This window comes from Protomyctophum parallelum (assembly GCF_964188405.1).
Source record: "Protomyctophum parallelum genome assembly, chromosome: 1".
Lineage (NCBI taxonomy): Eukaryota > Metazoa > Chordata > Actinopteri > Myctophiformes > Myctophidae > Protomyctophum > Protomyctophum parallelum.
The window spans coordinates 78,066,355-78,087,509 of record NC_139697.1 but is presented as its reverse complement, the minus strand read 5'-3'; the positions used below and the strand labels follow the sequence as shown (position 1 = coordinate 78,087,509).

Genomic DNA, 21,155 nt, shown 5'->3' with positions numbered 1-21,155 from the left:
ACCATTTGGCCACTGCAAGTGGCTTTTGCTGCCTCTGTCATTCACCAGCCTATTTTTACTACACTTTAGCCTCAGAGCTGCTGCTGCATCCTGTACAATCATGGATGGTGCAAAGGCTGTGTCTGACCTTTTTGTTCATGTGAATGTCAGAGCTTCAGAGAAAGCCATGTTGCTGCTCATGAATCAGCTGCCATTTAATTCCATGGATTTGACCGTGTGAAACGCAGCACTGAATTAACCGCTTGAACCCCAGCATCCATAATCCATGGGCGGAACAGTAGCCAGAAATAGCAGATCTACAAGCCCCGTAACGCGCCACAGCGCTGAGCTTGTCAATCAGCGATTCTTGGCGAAGAGATTTGGTGTAGACGGGGGAAAAACAGACAGAGCCTACTCAGGTCCAGTTTACGAAGTCTAGAGGGTTTAAAAACAAAAGGAAATAATTCAACAGGTTATTGCATTTGCACTGGTAGATACAGTATGAACATTTGGTTTGGATGTGAGATGGTGGGAGGTAGGCTACGTATGTCAACATGGCACCCCATCTGTGTGGCTTGAAAATGAAGGCAGAAAACAGCAATGTGACAGTTGTTCATGAATACTTACTAATTAGCTTATTACTGGAACAAAAAAAATTGTTCCAGCAACTATGGCTACTTTGGACGTTTCCGTGAGCCTTGCATTGAATAATATATAGGCTATCTGGGGGGGGGGGGGGGGGGGAATGCAATTAATAAAATCTTCCATTGAATATAATATAATAATTTGTTTTGTCGCTAATACTGTATGCCATCATAGATAAACAAAATCAGAAATGCTGGTTGTATTGCGACTCTTGCGAGTAGTGTTAATTTATCCATGTGTAAATGATTTAAAATCAACACTGAGGATTTTACTGTGTTGATGTTTTCAAAATCCCTTTGGAATAAAGTTGTGCTTGTATTGGCCCTGCCAGAGTGAAAAGGTGGGACAGCATTTGGGTGGTGCCCGCCAAGCAGGCTGAAATCATAGGCATGCAGTAGGCTAACCAGTGGGTGGAATCCTAGACATGTGACAGGAAGCATGGGCCAATATTTAGACGCCTAAAGTACTGTAACTCTGTAATCTGGATATATACAGTATGTCCCTGGAGTGAGACAGGACCAGAGCCCCCCTGCACCCCCAACCAGACCAAACCTTAAACGTTTTTTTGGAGAAGGCTAGCTTTATATTCATGTCTTATGTCAGAAATGTTCTACTCCGCTTTTCTATTCTTTCTATTGCTCTGTTCAGCTGGTCCCCCCACAGCCAAACAGCCTACTCTGGCAACTACTGTGGCAACTACGTGGTACAACATTTAACCCTTACAGCTCTATGCTAACGCAGCGCTCTGGATTGGATTCCACCATGTATATGTACCGCCACAGTAAATGTGTAGCTTCTGCTTGTTAATATCATTCAACCAGAATGCTTAGCTTTACATGTTTTAATTATTAAAGTTGGTCTATTGAAACACAATAGATTATGACAACAAAGTGTACAAACAAAATAAAAATATTTCTATTGTCACTTGCTCTGGAAGATCCATTAAAAAAAGCAGTCCAAAAAAAAGAAAGAAAAAAGAATATTAATGTAGAACATACTTCACGATGAACAGTCAGAACATTCAATAACATGGTTTTCTTTTCTAGACATCTTCACATTAGAAACAAGCGTCTCCATTTTGTGTCGCTTTGTTTTTAAGCACAAAGCAGAGAAGCTGAGACTGTTTCACAGTTTCTTCTCAAATCCTTCACATAAAATTGAGAGATATAATTTGAGGAGCCGGGACTGTTTTCTTCCTCCTTCAACTCAAAATCGTCTTCTTGCTTGCAGCTGTTTGTCAGTAAATGCCATTGGTTGTCAACAAACAATGGGGATCACATGGTCATTGCCTCTCCCTACGTACTCCTCCCTGTATGTTCATCTGGGTGCCATTGAGAAAGTGTATGGTGGCTGGCCTTGTTTACCATTCTCCCTTGTGGAGATATCATCCCAAGTCACAAGAAATATAAAAGTGATCTTGAAAACATCAAAACAATCACTTGTGACTTAAACCATAGGTTTTAAGTTGACCAGATTCCCAAGGGCTGTATACTAGGCTCCCTCCTGATTTTGCTAATATCTTCATTGAAAATAGCCTATCTACATGCTCACAATGTGTCAATTTGCGAAGCATTGTGAGCTTGTGCATCTGCTATGTTCGCCAAATGTTAGCCCCAGAATAGGGAGGGATGCTATGGGTTCAAGTGGTTAATGGCTGAAGTCAAGTATATGCATGGCTGCCAGTTAGGTCTCATTCAGAAAACTTTGTAATACCTATAAACATAAGCAACTAGTTGTTTCTTCAGTCACCCTCTGAGATCAGGTGGAGAAACTGAATAAATATGCAAACCTTAAACACCATAATGAAGACATAATGTAAAATTCAATATACACATTTTGTGCAGTCAGTATACACTGGTTTACTGATTCAGGTTTTTGCTCATGGGAGAAGTAGAAACAAATTTACATTATTTCAAAAGTCATGCTCAATAAGTTTTGCTGCAGCAATGAGTGCATTTTTCATTCACAAGAAGAAACATAGAATGAAGCCTTATTTAACCTGAGAACCTATGAGTCATTTAAAAGGCGTGAATGAATGTTCAAACAGTGGAAGCAAATATATTTCAGTAAGCTCCATAACTGTTTGGAGAGTAACATTATTTTTTATTTCATGTTGTTTTGTTTTCTAGGCTCTGTGATTTTAATCATTTGGGACACAAAATGCCACATTGACAAGAGTTTAAAGTGCAGACTGTCAGTTGTAATTTCTGTATTTCAGCCATTACAAATGAAAAGTTTAAGTACTGTACTATGGGCTCTTTTGTACTTTTGTATTTCCACCATTGTACTGTGAAACATGATATTCAGTTTCAAACATTTTAATGCGAAATTATTTAAATGAGTCTGCCATCCATAAGTATCAGGTTCTCGGTCCATTCTTTTTTGCATGTTATAGTTTGCGGTTTCCCCACTTACAATATAAAGTATATATAAAGTAGATGAAGTAAAAAATAATTACTTCATGGGCCTGATTGTTTCCTTCTGTGATTAAGTTTCAGTCATGAAACATGTAGGCAGGAACAACCAACCTGAAGTATTCATTCTGTGTACACAGTAGTTCTTTCTGTCATATATTCTAGAAAATCCTATAAGGGATAAAAACTGATACACTGTACTTTAACCTCGCCACCTTGGGGCATTTAAGCAATAATACAGGGGAGGGAGAGCCATCATGGAACACAATATCAAAATATAGCATGACCTCGAGTGTATTATTGCTATTATACCAGTTTCAGTATTGATGTATCATTAGAAATTGAAGAAAAGGTGACAAAACGCTGGCGGCATCCTTTGCTAGGTTCCAGGTGACGTAAGGTGGGTGCATTAGGAGTGTTGTCATTGGGAGATATGATGATAATGCCTCTCAGCCAATCACCATGCGTGGTCAGAACTAACTGTGGTAACAAAAAGTGTTTGGCACCAAAAATAAAAGCATGTTACTATCCAAACTATTAGTGCTCTTTGTATGGGCAAGTACAAACGTACGATGATGCAACACATATTCATCAACAACTTTTTTTCCCCATCATAATAATGACACTCGTTGTAGTCTGATTAGACTCCAATCTGCTCTTCCCAAGAAGTCTCTAGGAGCCTTTGAAATTCCACAAATTCATAGAAAACCTAATATGCCCTCGAATGCTCTCAAGTGTTACCATTTTCTTTTTGACATTCGCCAAACAATGTGGAAACCGAGGTCAAAGTTAACGTCATCCTTGTCCGCTCTCTCTCTCTCTCCCTCTCTCTCCCCCCTATTCCAGGTCTTCTCTGTGCTCCATACTCAGGTCTCTCCTCCCTCCACCTCTCCCCCCGCCGCTCTCCTCCACTCCATCCAGGTCATCTTCCTCCTCTTCCTCCTCCTCCTCCTCCTCCTCCATCTCTTCCTCCTCCTCTTCCTCCTCTTCGTCCTCGGTGCCGTCCATGGAGTCGTCTGCCCCCAGCATGGCCTGCTGCATGGCCAGGGTGGCAGAGTCTGACGACAGTGGCTGCAGTCCGTCCATGCCCAACGGGTCTGGGTGGAGAGCAACACGTTAGAATCTCAGTGCTTCTCAAACCCTTTCTTATAACAAATAAACACTAGACTAAAATGTTAGGGAAGGCCCAGTGGAGAAGAGCTCCAGTAGAATTAAAAGACAAGTCATTTTATGTGTGGTCGTGCTCGGGTGTTGCGCTATGAAAATAGCAGATCTACTGTAAACATTGTGAGCTTGTAGATCTCCGCATACCACCAAGTGTAAAATCAGGCATTACGACGGCATCTTATGATATTTAGTCGACTAAAACTACACTAAAACTAAAACTTTTCAGATGACTAAAACGAAATCAAGATTTGCAGTCAAAATCAACACTGGCGTGTAGTAGTGAGACAAAAGAGTGCTGGCGTACTGTCTGAGTTGTTGCCCAGCTGGGACCTGTGCGTCTGTAGAACTCCGGCCACAATGGAGTCAGGCCAGAAGCGCTGTGTGGGACGGTGCTGGGACTTCATCTTCTTGGCCTTCGGGGCTGGATCTGGGTTACTGGCATCCAGCATGGGCTGCAGGATACGTCTACGAGCGTTGATGAACCTGGAAGAGAGCAGTGGTGGAAAAAGTATAAATACTGCAAAGTAGATGCACTCCGTTACAAGTATGGCCTCACTCACACCTTAGTTTCGATCTAGTATACAACATGATGCATGCTAGATGTAAGCAACATGTAAGTGTCATGGCCGCCCCAATGCATTTCCAATGGAAGTCACATGCTTTGATACAACATTTTGGACTACAAGCTGTTGTATGGCTTTCGGCTGTGTTTCGACTGGCCCCCTCCCCCTCATACAACACAAATGTTGTGTCAAACCATGTGACTCCCATTGGAAATGCATTGGGGCAAGATGTATCACACCCTTTGTATACAACAAGCATACATCAGTATGTTGTGAAGGTGTGAGTGAGGCCTATAAGTGCTGTATTCAAAATACACTCAAGTAAGGCCTCACTCACACCTTTACAACAGACTGATGTATGCTTGTTGTATGAGATGTATAGCTGATGCAAGCTCGCAATGCATTTCCAATGGGAGTCACATGGTTTGACACAACATTTGTGTTGTATGAGAGGGAGGGGGGCAGTCAAAACACAGCCGAAAGCCATACAACAGCTTGTAGTCCAAAATGTTGTATCAAACCATGTGACTTCCATTGGAAATGCATTGGGGCAGCCATGACACTTACATCTTGCTTACATCTAGCATGCATCAATGTTGTATGCTAGATCGAAAGGTGTGAGTGAGGCCTAAAAGTACAAACGTATTGGCATTAAAATTTAATTAAAGTACTAAAAGTACTCATATTGCAGAATGTCCCATTTCACAAGTTCCAAATGTGTACAACATCTCTTGAAAATAGCAGATCTACAGTACAAGCTCACAATTGTGAGCTTGTAGATCTGCAAAGTAACTAGTAACTAAAGTGTTCACATTATTGTAGTGGAGCAAAAGTTAAAAAGAATACTCTGAAATGTAGTGGAGTAGAAGTAAAAGTATTGGAATTACAAATACCGGTACCTCAAAATTGTACTTAAGTACAATACTTAAGTAAATGTACTTAGTTACTTTCCACCACTGCCTGGAAGAGAGTCATGTTGATGACACGCAGACAATCCCATAGCATCGCTGAAAATGTTTTGGTTTTAGAGAACTGGACTTGAGTTACAGCTGCACTTTGACTTCTTTCTTCCGTCTACACATAATCCCTTCGCCTAAAAATAGCTGATCTACAAGATACAATGTTGTTGTGAGCTTGTGGACCTGCTAATTTAGGCGAATGTTCCCTCCAGGATATAGGCATGCTGAGGTTCAAAATATACAGCATGTTTTGAGGGCACAAAATGATTTTACATACTATACTACTATATTGTATCATCTATTTTAGATATCAAATGCTGCTAGTTATTTCCCCACAAAAAAGGACATCTCACTCTCTTTTTTACATTTAATGTAAAATAACAGTATTTTGTTGCACTTGATATACATGGCCAGAAGATGGAGCCACAACACTGACAAAATATATGCAGTCGGCCTCAAAATCAAAGATGTAATTCAGCAAATATCACCATAAGTAGTATTTGTAATTCTACAGGCACAAAGACAGTCTTATATAAAACGCCAATGCCTTACCAGTTGTTGACTTGTAGCAGAGTTAGATTTGTTTGTCCTGCAATCTGCCTCTTCTCATCTTCTGTTGGGTAGGGATGCTACGAGAAAGAAAAATAAACGACAACCACCACCTTAGTTTTCTATATTTATTTAAAGATGTTGGTAATTTTCTGTTTAGTCATAGTATTAAGAATGAACTTCATATTGGCCTTAATACTAGTACACTATTAACACTATCTACACACTGACAGAACACACACACACACACACACACACACACACTAGGGGTGTCAAAAAATAGCGATTCCCGTTCTGGTTACAGTTACAGGAGTTTTCACTACATGGTGTTTGTGATATGAAATGTAGCCTTACCCTAATCACAGTAAACATCATGTCTTCAGTCAAGTTACTGTAGTCACTTCAATTCAGCACAGCTGAGGTGTGTCTGTCAACGAGGAGCCAGTTGACCCTCATTGACAGGCAACAGGCATCAAGGCAACTCGTTAGTGTGAGTGTGTCTCTAGTCAAGTGATTGAGTTCAACCTGTGCAATACATTATGGATTTCTGCATTCTTTCTTTGCATGTGTGCATTTTTACTACCAGTTAGCCTAAGCCTACCAATTTTATTCATTTTACAGATGTTTTTACTTGAATGTATTTTTCCGGTAACTGAGTGACTCAGTCAGAAGTTAAAACGTTTTGTACATGTTGTTGTCTTGGATTTACCTTTACCTTTACCTTTACACACACACACACTCACACACTCACACACTCACACACTCACACACTCACACACACACACACACACACACACACACACACACACACACACACACACACACACACCCCTACAGTAAAGTGTGCTCCATCATACGCCTGTGTCCCGTGCCGAATAAACCTACAAGCTGTTGTGGGCTTGTATGGTCAGCTATTTTCAGCACGCGACACTGTCATGCGACAAAGCAGGCTTTAACCCTTTCACCTGTCTCACCATGAGATGTTGGAAAAGCCAGGAGCGCATGATGTTGGTGGCGTGCTTGGGAAGTACACCTCTCTTATTCTTGGACTTCTTCTCATCGGCGTCCAAGAGGGAGGACAGGTCCAAGTTTATCTGTCAACAGACAAGCCAAGGTGCACAGGAGAAAAGACAGACCCAGCGTATTAGGGATTGGTTAGAGTTGCCACGGAAACAAAGGAGCGTGCCAATTACCTCCTCAAGCATCACCATGGCAACAGAATTTGAGTAATTATAGTTAAAACATAAAACTTGGTGGGGAAGAAAAAGAGGTCGATAGTCTGAATTACATGAAAAATTATTAAAAATAATATAATCTCATAATACATAGGGCTTTTAATGTGGAAACCCCTCTGAAGAACAAGCCTTTATTTATTAACACAAGTTTAGATTTGACATGAGCAAACTATGTCATGTTTTTATTTGTCCTGCTTACCGGTAATTGTAATTTTTTTTAACACATTTCATTTTCTAGGATTTTAATAGGTAATGGCCGCTGTTATTCACTGTCACAGAACAAGAACTGAAAGGTATTGTGTATTGTGATATTGACAGACATTATGTGTGTGTGTGTGACTGTGCGTGTGTGTGTATATGTGTGTGTGTGCATGCGTGTGCGTGTGTGTGTGTGTGTGCATGCGTGCCTTTGTGTATTGTATGTGTCCTAATCGCATACAGTACACAAATACAAGCACTATTGTCCCTTAAGTAATAACGTTCAAATTAAACAATTCTCTGTGTGTCATTGTAGCAAGTAGGCTACAGTTATTTGGATCCTTCATGGATCTGTGTATTGACTAAAACAGTTTTGAGGCCTATTCACATTTCATAAGCATAACATAAACACAGGTAGGACAACATGCATGAATACATAAGGTAAGTCTGGCGAAAGAACGGATTCATTTGCTGCAGACTGGCTCTGGGAAGTCACAGGGAAAGAATCCCAACTGAATTTTGAGATCACACACACACATGCACGCGCACACGTGTGTATAGAGCCTGAACCTGCTGTATTCCGTCCGCATGCGCACTTCACTCCACGCAGCCCATTTACACATACAGTAGTATTCCCCTGCAGAGCTCACACACACAAACAAGCCTCATTACGGTTGCAGCCGGGGTGTCACGTGCGCCCATCCTCCTCCAATCCCCCTCAGAGCCGGGAACGTGTGTTCCGGGGGAAGGCGCGGTTGAATTAATTGGCGGCACCGAGGTGGAGTGTGATTACCGGGAGCTTGTCGGCGAGTATAGCTGTGGGGCCCGTGTTCTATTCCCAGCCCACGTGTAGCTCTCTGCCTTGGCTGGGTCCTGGGTATTCACCCAGGTCTCCTCTGTCTGTCAAACACTGAATTACCTGCCTGACACTTTGGCCCACACGCACACTGACACCACTTCGACAGATTGAACACTGCTAAACTCCCCTCGCTGCTCACTGCTGTTTTTATTCATACCCATAGGCCAGTGAGCTGGTTCTCGAGGCTTGATAAAAAAAGGACCACAATAAATCTAACAGGGGCAGTCGGTAGCAGTACTGAATCAAGAACACTTTGTTTGTAGCCTACGGTAATGACCCCAATTTAGTGATTATGCCAATTATGACCGCTGCAATTGTACTTATGGTTAACCTGCCTGTTATGAGCCTCCACTGGGAGGGTAGTGTGGCACTGGTCCGACCGCTCATTATAGTCCGACCTCAAACCCTAATCATACGGCACGTGGACGACACAGGGTTAGTCTTAACCGGCCACAGGGTGAGTCTTAACCGGCCACAGGGTTAGTCTTAACCGACCATGTCGTAGTCGGACTGACGGGATGTCGGACTAATGCGCAGGGCCCACTGGGAGGAAGTAGCACCTCCGTCATACTCTTCCCACCACCCCAGACTGTATGAGTCAATAGTGCAACAACAAAGATCAACCTCCCTGCCCGACTTCCCTTCCCAGAACACGGCCAAGTCGGTTAATATAGACGCTGAGCCAAGCCGGATGCACTGCAGTGGATTCGAACCCCCTAGACTAGACTCCAGGATGGTGGACAGATAAACTGGACAGCGCTGACAGCGTCAGCCTGTTGCACTTGAAAATTGAATATGAAGGGTGCTCAAAGGGCAGACACAAACAATACCCACAATCCACTACACACGTACACTACACAAGTCCACCGTCAGGTAAGTATCATTATCACTACATATCATTACATTAGAATGGATTCTCTCCACCATTACACACGCACACACGCACGCGCCATAGTAAAGTACTGCATATCTCATATTCCATTAGACAGACAGACAGACAGACAGACAGACAGACAGACAGACAGACAGACAGACAGACAGACAGACAGACAGACTTGGAGCGCTCAAAAAGGAAAGTGTATAAAATGTCTTGATATTCAGTGGGCATGATTGTTGCCCATGAAAGATATACTGCACTGCAAAGAACGCCAAGGATATATACAGGTAAGGTAAATACAATGGACTGAATTCTAAATGGCTATATTTGGAAAGTTGGAAACATTGACAATGCCTCTCAGCCAATCACATTGCGAGGTCAGAATAAACTGTGACATCACCACCCACATAAAAGAGATTGCTCAAGCTTTTGAATTACATACTGCAATAGTGGATGGACATCATTGAAGAGTAAGAAGACCCTTACTGGCAAAGCCATAACCTTGGAGTTTGAGCCAAGTGATAACATTGAGAATGTCATGGCCAACATCTAGGACAAACAACTGGAAGACGCTCGTATGTTTGAGTTTGACAGTTCCAAGTTAAAGAGGACCATGATGAACAAGTTTATTAGGATTGAGGTGAAGAATCTGCAGAAGGATGCCGCTGGAAAGAGGTGACCTAATCCTGACAATAAACTAGACTATAGAATCACCTCCTTCCCCTCTCCCATGTGTCCTACCAGCCCCGGCCGCCGAGTCAAACTAGTGAAAATGTCGGAAGACCATCACCATGTAGGTTGAGCTTGAGTCAAGCTATACCATTTAGAATGTCACACACACACACACACACACACACACACACACACACACACACACACACACACACACACACACACACACACACACACACACACACACACACACACACACCTGTGCATGGGAGGGGCTAGCACCCCTCACACATATAGCCTTAGACTATAGCCTTATTTATGACTCAGTGGCTCCATTTGTGCCTTTCAAAATCCAACCCTACGTCCTCGTCGTGAGAGGTAGAAGCAGGTAATGCTGACTAACAGGGCTCTGGTAAAACCTGCATATAGGCTAATGACCTGAGCAGTGAATACATCAAGAATGAAAGAAAGTGCGAAAGAATCATCAAGGATGGATAATCATATCATCAAGGATGGATAATCATATCATCAAGGATGGATAATCATATCATCAAGGATGAAAGTACTTGAAGAATGAAAGAAAGTACGACAGAACGTTGGTCCAGCATGGTCTTCTCTTTTCTTCCCCCTAGGTCAATGAGGTAAATGAGGTCAATGGTCTTTGACTGAGATTTGTAGATTGAGATGAATCTGAGATTCAGAGTGAACGAAAGAACGAAAGTACGTTGAAGATGTTGGCTGGGTCCATCCAGAACAACAACTATGATGTTGGCTGGGTCCATCCAAAACAACTATGATGTTGGCTGGGTCCATCCAGAACAACTATGATGTTGGCTGGGTCCATCCAGAACAACAACTATGATGTTGGCTGGGTCCATCCAGAACAACAACTATGATGTTGGCTGGGTCCATCCAGAACAACAACTATGCCCAAAAGAACAAAAGAATGAATGAAAGAATGAAAGGTTATTTTTTAAGAGCCACCTCCTCTCCTGTTGCTGTGACCTTGCCGTGGTGGAGAGGCTTGAGAGACTCGATGACCCTGAGAGTGATGCCGCCCCGTGGGGGTACCGAGTCCACAGGTTCACAGGTGAGAGTCCATACAAACAACAGCAAAGTCTCTTTCTGGAATTAGTGTGGTGTTTCACTGTTGACACAGCAGTAATAATTGCTTGGAGCTGTGCTGGCAAAGTACGCACATGAAAAAAGTCATTAATACACTGTTTAGTAATCTCCCAGGCCAAAATGTATCAGGACAAAGTTTCACCACTAAAGGTTGGAATGTTTAATACATTTTGCCCTGGTAGCTTCTGGCTAACGTCCTAACCCAAGGGAAAGAGTTCAAGCGGATCTTGTTCACGAGGACGGGGAGGACGGTGCATAACAAAGGGCCGTGTCAACAAGCATCTGCCAGTTGGCCACTGGCCTACTCTGGAATGCACGCCACTCCCCAAATACCCACTGTAACACTCTGTCTGTGTCCCTTTTATGCCCATAAATGGAGATCTCTATATCTGTCTTCCCTTGGCCCTTTTATGTCCATAATGCACATGACCATATGGATGTACCGCTCAGATTGGCCCTTTTATGTCCATAATGCACATGACCATATGGATGTACCGCTCAGCCTTTTATGTCCATATGCACATGACCATATGGATGTACCGGTCAGATTGGCCCTTTTATGTCCATATATGCACATGACCATATGGATGTACCGCTCAGATTGGCCCTTTTATGTCCATAATTCACATGACCATATGGATGTACCGCTCAGATTGGCCCTTTTATGTCCATAATGCACATGACCATATGGATGTACCGGTCAGATTGTCCCTTTTATGTCCATATATGCACATGACCATATGGATGTACCGCTCAGATTGGCCCTTTTATGTCCATAATGAACATGACCATATGGATGTACCGCTCAGATTGGCCCTTTTATGTCCATAATGCACATGACCATATGGATGTACCGCTCAGATTGGCCCTTTTATGTCCATAATGCACATGACCATATGGATGTACCGGTCAGATTGGCCCTTTTATGTCCATATATGCACATGACCATATGGATGTACCGCTCAGATTGGCCCTTTTATGTCCATAATGCACATGACCATATGGATGTACCGCTCAGATTGGCCCTTTTATGTCCATAATGCACATGACCATATGGATGTACCGCTCAGATTGGCCCTTTTATGTCCATAATGCACATGACCATATGGATGTACCGCTCAGATTGGCCCTTTTATGTCCATATATGCACATGACCATATGGATGTACCGCTCAGATTGGCCCTTTTATGTCCATAATGCACATGACCATATGGATGTACCGCTCAGATTGGCCCTTTTATGTCCATATATGCACATGACCATATGGATGTACCGCTCAGATTGGCCCTTTTATGTCCATATATGCACATGACCATATGGATGTACCGCTCAGATTGGCGGTTCTTGACAACGGCCTATCCGACCTCCTTGATGCTGGCCATGATGTGAGTCGGTTGCTCGGGCAGTTTTCGAGATGCGTGAACTACAGACGAACGGACATACAGAGTTTAGTACATTTATTGTAAGATAGTTGGAGGTAGTAGGCTGAAAGTTACAGAGGTTACATCTCCACAGTGATATATGTTCATATCCACATATCTCGTTGGTGTTTCTAAGTACAGCCTTCTACTGTATCATTTTCATCAGCCACAGGGTATTATTGTTATGGATGCAAGAGGATACAGTATATTATTTTATTGAACAAAGCAATAATATGGATAGACAAGTATTACAATCTTTACACGTGTTTATAGGCAAACACCATCTATCCTTTTCATCAGCAAATGGTTATTGTTATGGTTGCCAAGATACAGAATACTATTTTATTGAATACAAAGCAATATGAATAGTCAAGTCACTCCCTTTCTCTCTCTCTTTTTTTGCTTTAGGGTGTACTGTACAGGGAGCTCTAGAAGTGTTTTGACAGTGACTTTTCTGTTAGCTATTTGAGCTCCATTCTTTTGTTGTTTTGAAAGTGAAAATACATAGATCATGAGGTGAGAGTGCTGTGTGAGATCAATTTCCAAGGAATTCTATTTTATGCCAAATCAGATAAAGATGATAAAGACCTAGAACAATTTATGGGAAGCTGGAAGTACCCTCACTAAAAACGCCGGGACAACGCTCCACACGTCCCAAACTCTTCTCCCTTCTGGCTCCAAAACTGTGGAATGCACTTCCCATTGCAGTCAGAACTGCAGCATCACTCCCAATCTTCCGCCGTAGTCTGAAAACCCACCTTTTCAGACTCCATCATGGCCCATAGCACTTATCCCACCCCCTTAGATAGCATTTCTGTAGACTTAGATAGCATTTGATACAGACTTATAGCATGTTATGTAGACAGCACTATAATTGCTTTGTATGTAGTCATAGCACGTCATAATACATATTATGTATAGCATAGTAGTATAGATGTATAGTTTATATGTATAGTTTCATTATATAGATATTCCACTGTATAGTTTCATTATATAGATATTCCACTGTTACTTTCTTAGCTTACGCATGTTTCATGATAAATGTTTTTATGTGATGTATTCCCATGCTTTTTTGTTCTTGCTTAATGTAAATCGCTCTGGATTAAGAGCGTCTGCTAAATGCTAAATTGTAATGTTCATTGCCTTCCCATTTCAGAGTGGCACATGTACTGTATTGGGAAAGGTCTGCGGTAGTAGGCCTATGTATGTGTACTTTAATAAAGCAGTCTGATGAAGGAGACATACTGTATTGGAAAACACATAAAAAATTAAGTATTGTGCTCATGCACTAAGACAACTACAATATATAACAGCCTAGAGCTTCTACGGATGGCATGTATACAGTATATAAAGTTGTCATATTATGAATCAAACAAAAAACTGCATGCAGTTATGTGTACTGTTGGATTCTTTTGTTGAAAAGGATACATCAGCAATCCATCAATTTGTGTGAAATAAATGTATGCTATGCTTATGCATCTACAATGCAATATGTTCTCTCACCCACAGGCAAGGACAACAAATAACTTTCTGAGCGTTTCTTTTCTCCGTGGGGTGTATTGAATTCTCATTGTTTTGAAGTGTAAATCGTTATCTTAAAATGTGTGATATTGTTGCCAATCAATTTGACTTAACCCATATAACCATGGAAAATACTTGCTTCTGATAGGCTGTCAGGTGTACACATGGAGTACATGCATTTGACACGGTTTCTGCTGTGTCTGACATGGTGCATGTTGTAAATCTCCACATCATGTGCATTTGACACGGTTCCTGTTATGTCTTTAATTATTTACATTACATGTCCTACTAGATGTCTACATACATACTGCACCTGCTGGCCTAGGCTGTGTATGTACAGTAGATGAGTAGATACCCATCTTTGATTATATTTTTATTTACCTTTAGATGTTTCTCCTTGCTCAACCCCGCCCCCCAACCCCTGGTTTCACTTTTCTGAAAACACAAACGATGGAGCTTGCACAAAAACTAATTTCATCCACTTTACACTGTAAACCTGCGATGTGACAATAAAGTTGATTCTGATTATGATGCATTTCCCCCCTGATGATAACTGGTACCGTGTCGGCGTTAATCCTCACAGATTATGCACAGAGCAGCAGTGAAACTTCACATCATAATCTTCACAAATTGTCCACAGTATCATGGGAACAAATTCCACTTTGTGTGTCAGCAGGCGGCTTCGTTCGGAGACAGTGAATGGAGGACGCCTGCCGGGGACCTCCTCTATGATCACATAAAGTGCCTCTTTTAAAAGAACAAATCGTGGCAGTGGGTGGGAGAGAATTATTTTGGACAAAACAGACGCTCGGCAGCTCACCTGTGAGTTCTGGATATGGATGGTTCCCGGGGCCAAACCCTGAGTTAACACCTGCCCTTGTGATGTAACCATGGCGACCGGCTGGTACAAGGTCCCACCTGAGGGGATAATTTGCGGTTATGAGTATCAAGTGGCTTCCTTCTACCAGCGAGCTGTCTGCCAGCAGCAGTCTGATGCCACATTACCTGATTGGCTTATTAACTTCCCGCCAGACAACATGAACCATGTAAACAAGAGAGGGAAAGATAATTGAATGTGTTTCTTCTCTTAACCCTGAAGAAGAGATAATGTTGGGTTGCTATTGATCAGGACACCCTTCATTACAGTCTGTTAGAGCCTTCAACGTTTAGTGATCAAAGGCAAAGATATCGATTGACTTCGTGTTGAAAGGTGTTTCCAACATTTCATTGTAGACGCGCCGCATCGTTCACCCTGCCGTACTGCATGACGATATTGTGTGAGTGTCACATTAGAATAAAAGCAAGTTAAATTATTGAATGGCAAAATGATTGGCTTTTCCTGTCATTATGTACACAGATCTGAAAGCCCAATTAGCCCTTCGCTAAGCCCCACCCACTCCACTCTGCGATGGCAAGCTGTCCTTCTCACCCATTGAGATGCATGTTAAGTGACAGGATTTCTCCATATAAATAATCGATCATTTCAGTAGCAAGAGCTTCAAAATGTCTTCTAAACTTATTCAACCAGGCCTGCAGTAGGCTATGCACTGGACAAATGTGCCTGATATTATTTCAATAAACTAGAAATATGAGGAAATGTTAGAGGGAGAAACCGTATCCAATTCAATTAACTTACGACGTCTGACAGGAGCCTTCATTAATGCACAGTAAGACTACGGTGTTTAGTATTATTGCCATCACCTGGGTGGGTCAGTCGTAACTTTACTGACGTTAACCTGCGTATGTGTTCAACAACACAGCCATGCAAAATATCACTGACAGCTATAAGGTGACGAAAGCTTGCCATCCTTAGCAAGGGTTTCTAAACTATTTGGATTGGCATTGGACAATCGCTTTATTAGGGGTGGGCTTTAACGAAGGGCAAATTGTAACAAAGCAGGTAATAAAAGCAATTATATTATGCTGAATGCTGGACTTTCTGAGTAAAGTTAATCATTTAGGTCCTCCTTTTAGGTTGAGGGGCTGGCGCTTGATGGAGAGATGCATACTCAAAAGAAAGGAATTTGACAAGTTGTCACTGGTTATTATGGCATTGACTTCAAATAAAGTCAATGCCAAATCTATACAAGTTATCTCTGAAACCTGCTTATATTAACCACTTTCAACCTTTTTAACCTAAAAGTTAAAAAATTCGTATACATTTCAGAAATCTACAAGCTATTTGATTCATTTTCTGATTCAGTTCACTGTATAAAATGGGGCTTAAATGTGGGCTTAAATGGTTAAACAAGAAGTGCATATTAATGGGGGTGTCATCTGCTTACATTTTTTTGTAGTTGTAACTGATTAATAACAGCAAATATAGCAATAATTTCAGGATGCTTTCACACACTGTATTACAAACAAACAATTATTCGGGGTGACTTCACAACCCATCTTGACAATGCAGTGTAGTGAACACATGATTTCAAACTAACAGGGGTCTCTGCGGTTTAAGGTACTAATGAGCACAACAACGTTTAATGTGTGTCAGTGTGCACATGTCTACTCACCTGATACCACATGAGAGTTAAGAGTTGCCATGGCCACGTTGCCCTGTTGCAGACCCCCAGCGGCCACCACAATCCCTGAGGGGTTAACAGAGCTGGAGACAGAGGTCATGGATGGAGAGGAGGTCTGAATTAGTTCCTGAGGGATCATAAAGAAGAACTAGTGAGAAAACCTAAAGAGCTCATAGTCGTCTCCCTCATTTAAATGAAACCTAACTCCCTCCAGTCCCAATTTATCCAGTGCTGTGTCGGCCGGGGTTATTATCTAAAACTAGTGACGTAATGGAAACTAGAGTTGACAGAACATTTTAGAAAAAAAAAAAAAAAAAATCATTGAAACTGTCTGTCTGTTTGGAAAACGAACTAAACTAACTCAAATATTAAGATAAATTGTGTCAATATCTGTCATACATAAGTCATTTAGCGAAATAGTGAAAATAGCCGATCTACAAGCTCACAATGCTAAAACTAATACAACCTAAACTAAACCTAAAAATATCCAAAAATAACTAAACTAAAATATTTAGTTTAGTAATTATTTAGTAATATTTAGTAATATATAACTAACAGAAATTGAGAAAACATAAAGTCAAAAAAGAATAAATATAAAAACGAATGAACGATTCCAGAGTATAATAACCTTTAGTTGGGGCAGCTTTGAGAGGTTTGTTGTTGTTTACTCACATGAACCCTATAGCGTCCCTAGTCTGGGAATATGTCAGAATAGATAAATATTCGCACTCACAACGTGTCACAACGCATCAACGTGAGCTTGTAGATCGGGTAGATCAGCTATATTCGGCTAAGAGATTGGTGTAGAGGGAAGAAAGGAGGGGACCAAGTAAATAGACCCCTGGGGGGCCCTGGTCAATCAAATATGAATGTACAGTATGTATGCATCCCTCATTCTCTCTCTCTCTTTCTCTCTCTCCCTCTAGGCTAAGACTCTGAACATATACAGGATCCATAGCTGACCTGGTGTAGGCCCAGAGAGGTTTGTGAGGGAGAATAAGGTCCTCCCAGGTCATTGCGGAGCAAGTTGTCGCTGTGCATCTTGGTCTTGAGGCAGGTGATGTAGCGGTTACAGAAGTCCTTACAGAGCTCATTGACCTTCTCCAGCTCCAGCAGGTGGATCCTCAGCACCTGAATGGCCTTCACCATCTGACGGGAAAAAGTAGGGTTTTATTCCTACATGTACTGTATGTACACGAGATGTGACAATGAAGAAACTTTAATCCTTTAATCTTGAGTATAGTATGACTGAGTTACGCTAGACTTTCCGCATCAATTTTTGGCAGCCGGATTCATTTAGCAGACTTTCACATGGACAGCTTTTGCTGAAGTTGGAAACAACCAAACCGCAAGTAATGTCAAGAGACCAAAAAAATTGACCTTCTGCTTCCACGATGTCCACGAATTGGAAACGTGTTCTGCAGACTATATCACTATGGACTTTGCTGATTACACTGTTCGCTGAGCTTTGTTCAGCTTTCATGCCCCAAAGGGGCTTTCTTCATAGTAACAGCTGCAAAACAAAAATGATGTGCTCATGTCCCTGTAATATCATCCTGGATACTGTACTGTAAATATTTCCAAAAAGCATGTCATCCATTATTCACCCATGGCACAGCTCCAGCTTTTTGAAAAGTCTAGGCTGAGCTGTCCAATATCCCCAGTGTATTATGTATGAATTCTGTTTAAGGGGGATTTATTTTGAGTAGAATCTACATTCTAGGATACTAAGCTTATCCTAACCACGTGCAATTTTCCAAACCACTGGAAAATATTAATCTAATATTGGGTTGTGTACTATTCACTGTTCAGATACTTTGTATACTATTTTGTAGCTTTGTATACTACTTTGTATCTGAACTGTTCTAAACTTATTTTGGATTTGCACCATTTGTTGCATGACATCCCTGTTAATTTTGTCCGCTACCTTTCCTGTCACTTGCTACTTTATAATATTGGGAAGGTTATATTGTTAGCTAGCTTATTAAATTATCACTTCTAACAAGTTAATTTTAACCCCCTTTGTTAATTCCTCCCCACACACAAATATTTCTGTGTTGTCACTCCCTGCTGGTGCCGCCCCAGCCAGCAGCTTCCCTCCCCCGTCCTCCGAACACGGGCTAATTTTGTTTGCATAGACGCCCAACAAAGCCAGATGCACTATGGTGGATTTGAACCCACAATCTCCGTGGTAGCGGGCAGAGTCTTTACCACTGCGCCACCCAAACTTCGTGTTATTGAAGGGCGCTAGCCCCTCCTATGCCCAGCTTTGTGTGTTTGTGTAAACACAAACATGTCATTGAAGACAAAAGTGTGTAAACACTGCAGAAACATTGAAGACAAAAGTGAGGACGCAAATTGTGATTGGCCAGAATGAGATGATGTAAAGTGTAACATTGGTCAGCCTTATCTTTACAGTCATGATATATAATATTATAGCATCAATATGGTCCCCACCCCCATCCTCTCTGCATGACTTACTTTAGAGAGCTCTCCCTCAAAGTCAGCCCTCAAGGTCAACTGAATGGGCTGAAAAGTGCTGGGCCAAGGAGGAGATAAATCAGCTAATTAAACCAGACTCGTTTAATCAGGGGACCAGTAACTCTGGTGCCCATCGCAGTCAGTCAGGCCCTGCCACAATGTTCCCGTCCTGTGGATGACTTAGTGTCCACTGGGAGAGCTGCCTGCCTGCACTCGCTGCTCATAAACCACGCAGATGCCCAGTTAATTGACTGTTCAACACTTGTCGGCTTTACCCCCTCGTCTTTGTCTTCCACTGCAACATCTCCCTCTCCCGTCACAGTGAACATGATCAGCGCCCACCTATCGCTTCTCCACATTTTTAATTACAGCTAGCTGCTGTGTAAGGGGGCAGTGTGGGGGAGGATGTGTGGGGCTTAAATGAAAAAGGAGGTATTGTTTGGCAGCAAAAACAATAAGACATCCTGTAAACAGATAGGGCTATATATTTTATGAATAGCTTGTAATGTTTTATCATCTCCCTGTTCAGTCAAGTTAGGGAGGTTTACCAAAATCACTGCAATGCAGGTGACGGGCACAATAACAGCAAAGTGCTGGTGCCTAGTGTTAAAGCTGCAATCTGGAAATAATTGCAGAGTTTGGAGGTGGTCTCCCGAATCTTCCATTGAGACTCTGAGACCACCCTGGTGTCAGGTGGGAGGACACCTACTTGGTTGACAAGCACCACTGCCTGAAGCCCATAAGCAGGGATTCTGTCTTGGAGAGTGATAGAAACATGGCCTCCCGTGGCAATATCATTCTATAGGAGCCAGCATGGCGCGGATCCGCATCCCGGGGAGACTCACCAGATTGTCTAGCTCCGGGTCCTCACTGAAGAAGGGCTTGTGGTCCTGCTCCTGTTGGTGCACAAAGTTCTCGATGTCCACGTCAAAGCTGGCCGAGGTGATGCATTCAGAGCCCTGTGTGGCCTGCTCACACTTCTCAAAAAGCAACGCCAGCAGAGGGAACAGTGGATGTCTGCAGGAAACACAGGGGCAAGGAGAGGAGGGGTGAACATTACATGTCACTCATCATCATACGCCGATATTGCGTATAAAAGACCTGAGGCCGATTCTACGAATGCCTTCTAAATCAGTAGTTCTCACACTTTCAAGATCTTTCTAAAATGTTCAAAAATAACGAGTACAATATCTTCTATTTTTGAAAAGCCAACGCTAAAATCTAAAGTGACACAGATGCGTTCCCGGTTTTAATGGGTTATGTTAACCAAATGAACCGAAGCATTCTATTATATTCTGGGGTGGACTACAGATCTACACTGCGGCTCGTTGTTTATAAATAAGCTCTGGAAGGGAATATTATTAGGGTTTTATGAGCTTCAGAATGTGGGGATGTGAACAAAAGTAAAAAAGTAAAAAAGACTTACTTAAAACAAAGACTTACAGAGAATGAATGCCATATATATTTAAATTCCTTCCTAAAAATAATGCCACAATAACAGCCTCAATTAATTAACAAGAATAAGCATAGATGATCTGTCTTCACAGGATTAAGTTAAATGTTTCTGATCGTGCATACTTGCCAATACTAGTGGTGAAAAGTAACCAAGTAAATCTACTCAAACTATACTATTTACTTCTACTCGGTGGCAAAACACATTGTTTGACTCCACTACAATAATTTGAAAACGTAGTAACGTAAAAACATACATCAACCAATGTAGCCCTACTATATACTTCAGCTTTTCAAAAATAGCCAATCTACAAAATCACAACATGTTGCGATGAGTCGCATCACAAGCTTAGATTGTATGACAAGTTTGGAAAAACTATACTTTTCCTTTGGTAGACTTACTAAAGTGAAATCTTGAATGCAGGACTAGTATTTGATTTACTTAAGGCCTTCCATTGCTCTGGTTTTAAACAACATGAATATAATGTAGACAATATTCAGCAGAGACTTAAGTGG

The 21,155-nt window shown here is 41.8% G+C and overlaps 1 protein-coding gene across 4 annotated transcripts in view; it reads right to left on the bottom strand.

Moving 5' to 3' along the window:
- Positions 1-1,459: 1,459 nt before the first annotated feature.
- pknox2 (pbx/knotted 1 homeobox 2) overlaps positions 1,460-21,155 on the bottom strand; it is a 98,235-nt gene continuing 78,539 nt past the window's right edge. For all 4 annotated transcript variants that reach the window (XM_083780465.1, XM_083780468.1, XM_083780466.1 and 1 more), the window contains exons 5-12: positions 20,033-20,204; positions 17,670-17,855; positions 16,698-16,833; positions 15,005-15,102; positions 7,251-7,370; positions 6,280-6,356; positions 4,510-4,688; positions 1,460-4,135 (exon numbers count right to left, since the gene is read on the bottom strand). In XM_083780465.1, coding sequence (XP_083636591.1) covers positions 3,876-4,135; positions 4,510-4,688; positions 6,280-6,356; positions 7,251-7,370; positions 15,005-15,102; positions 16,698-16,833; positions 17,670-17,855; positions 20,033-20,204 — 1,228 coding nt within the window. In that variant the 3' untranslated portion in view covers positions 1,460-3,875. The remainder of the gene's footprint in view (positions 4,136-4,509; positions 4,689-6,279; positions 6,357-7,250; positions 7,371-15,004; positions 15,103-16,697; positions 16,834-17,669; positions 17,856-20,032; positions 20,205-21,155) is intronic.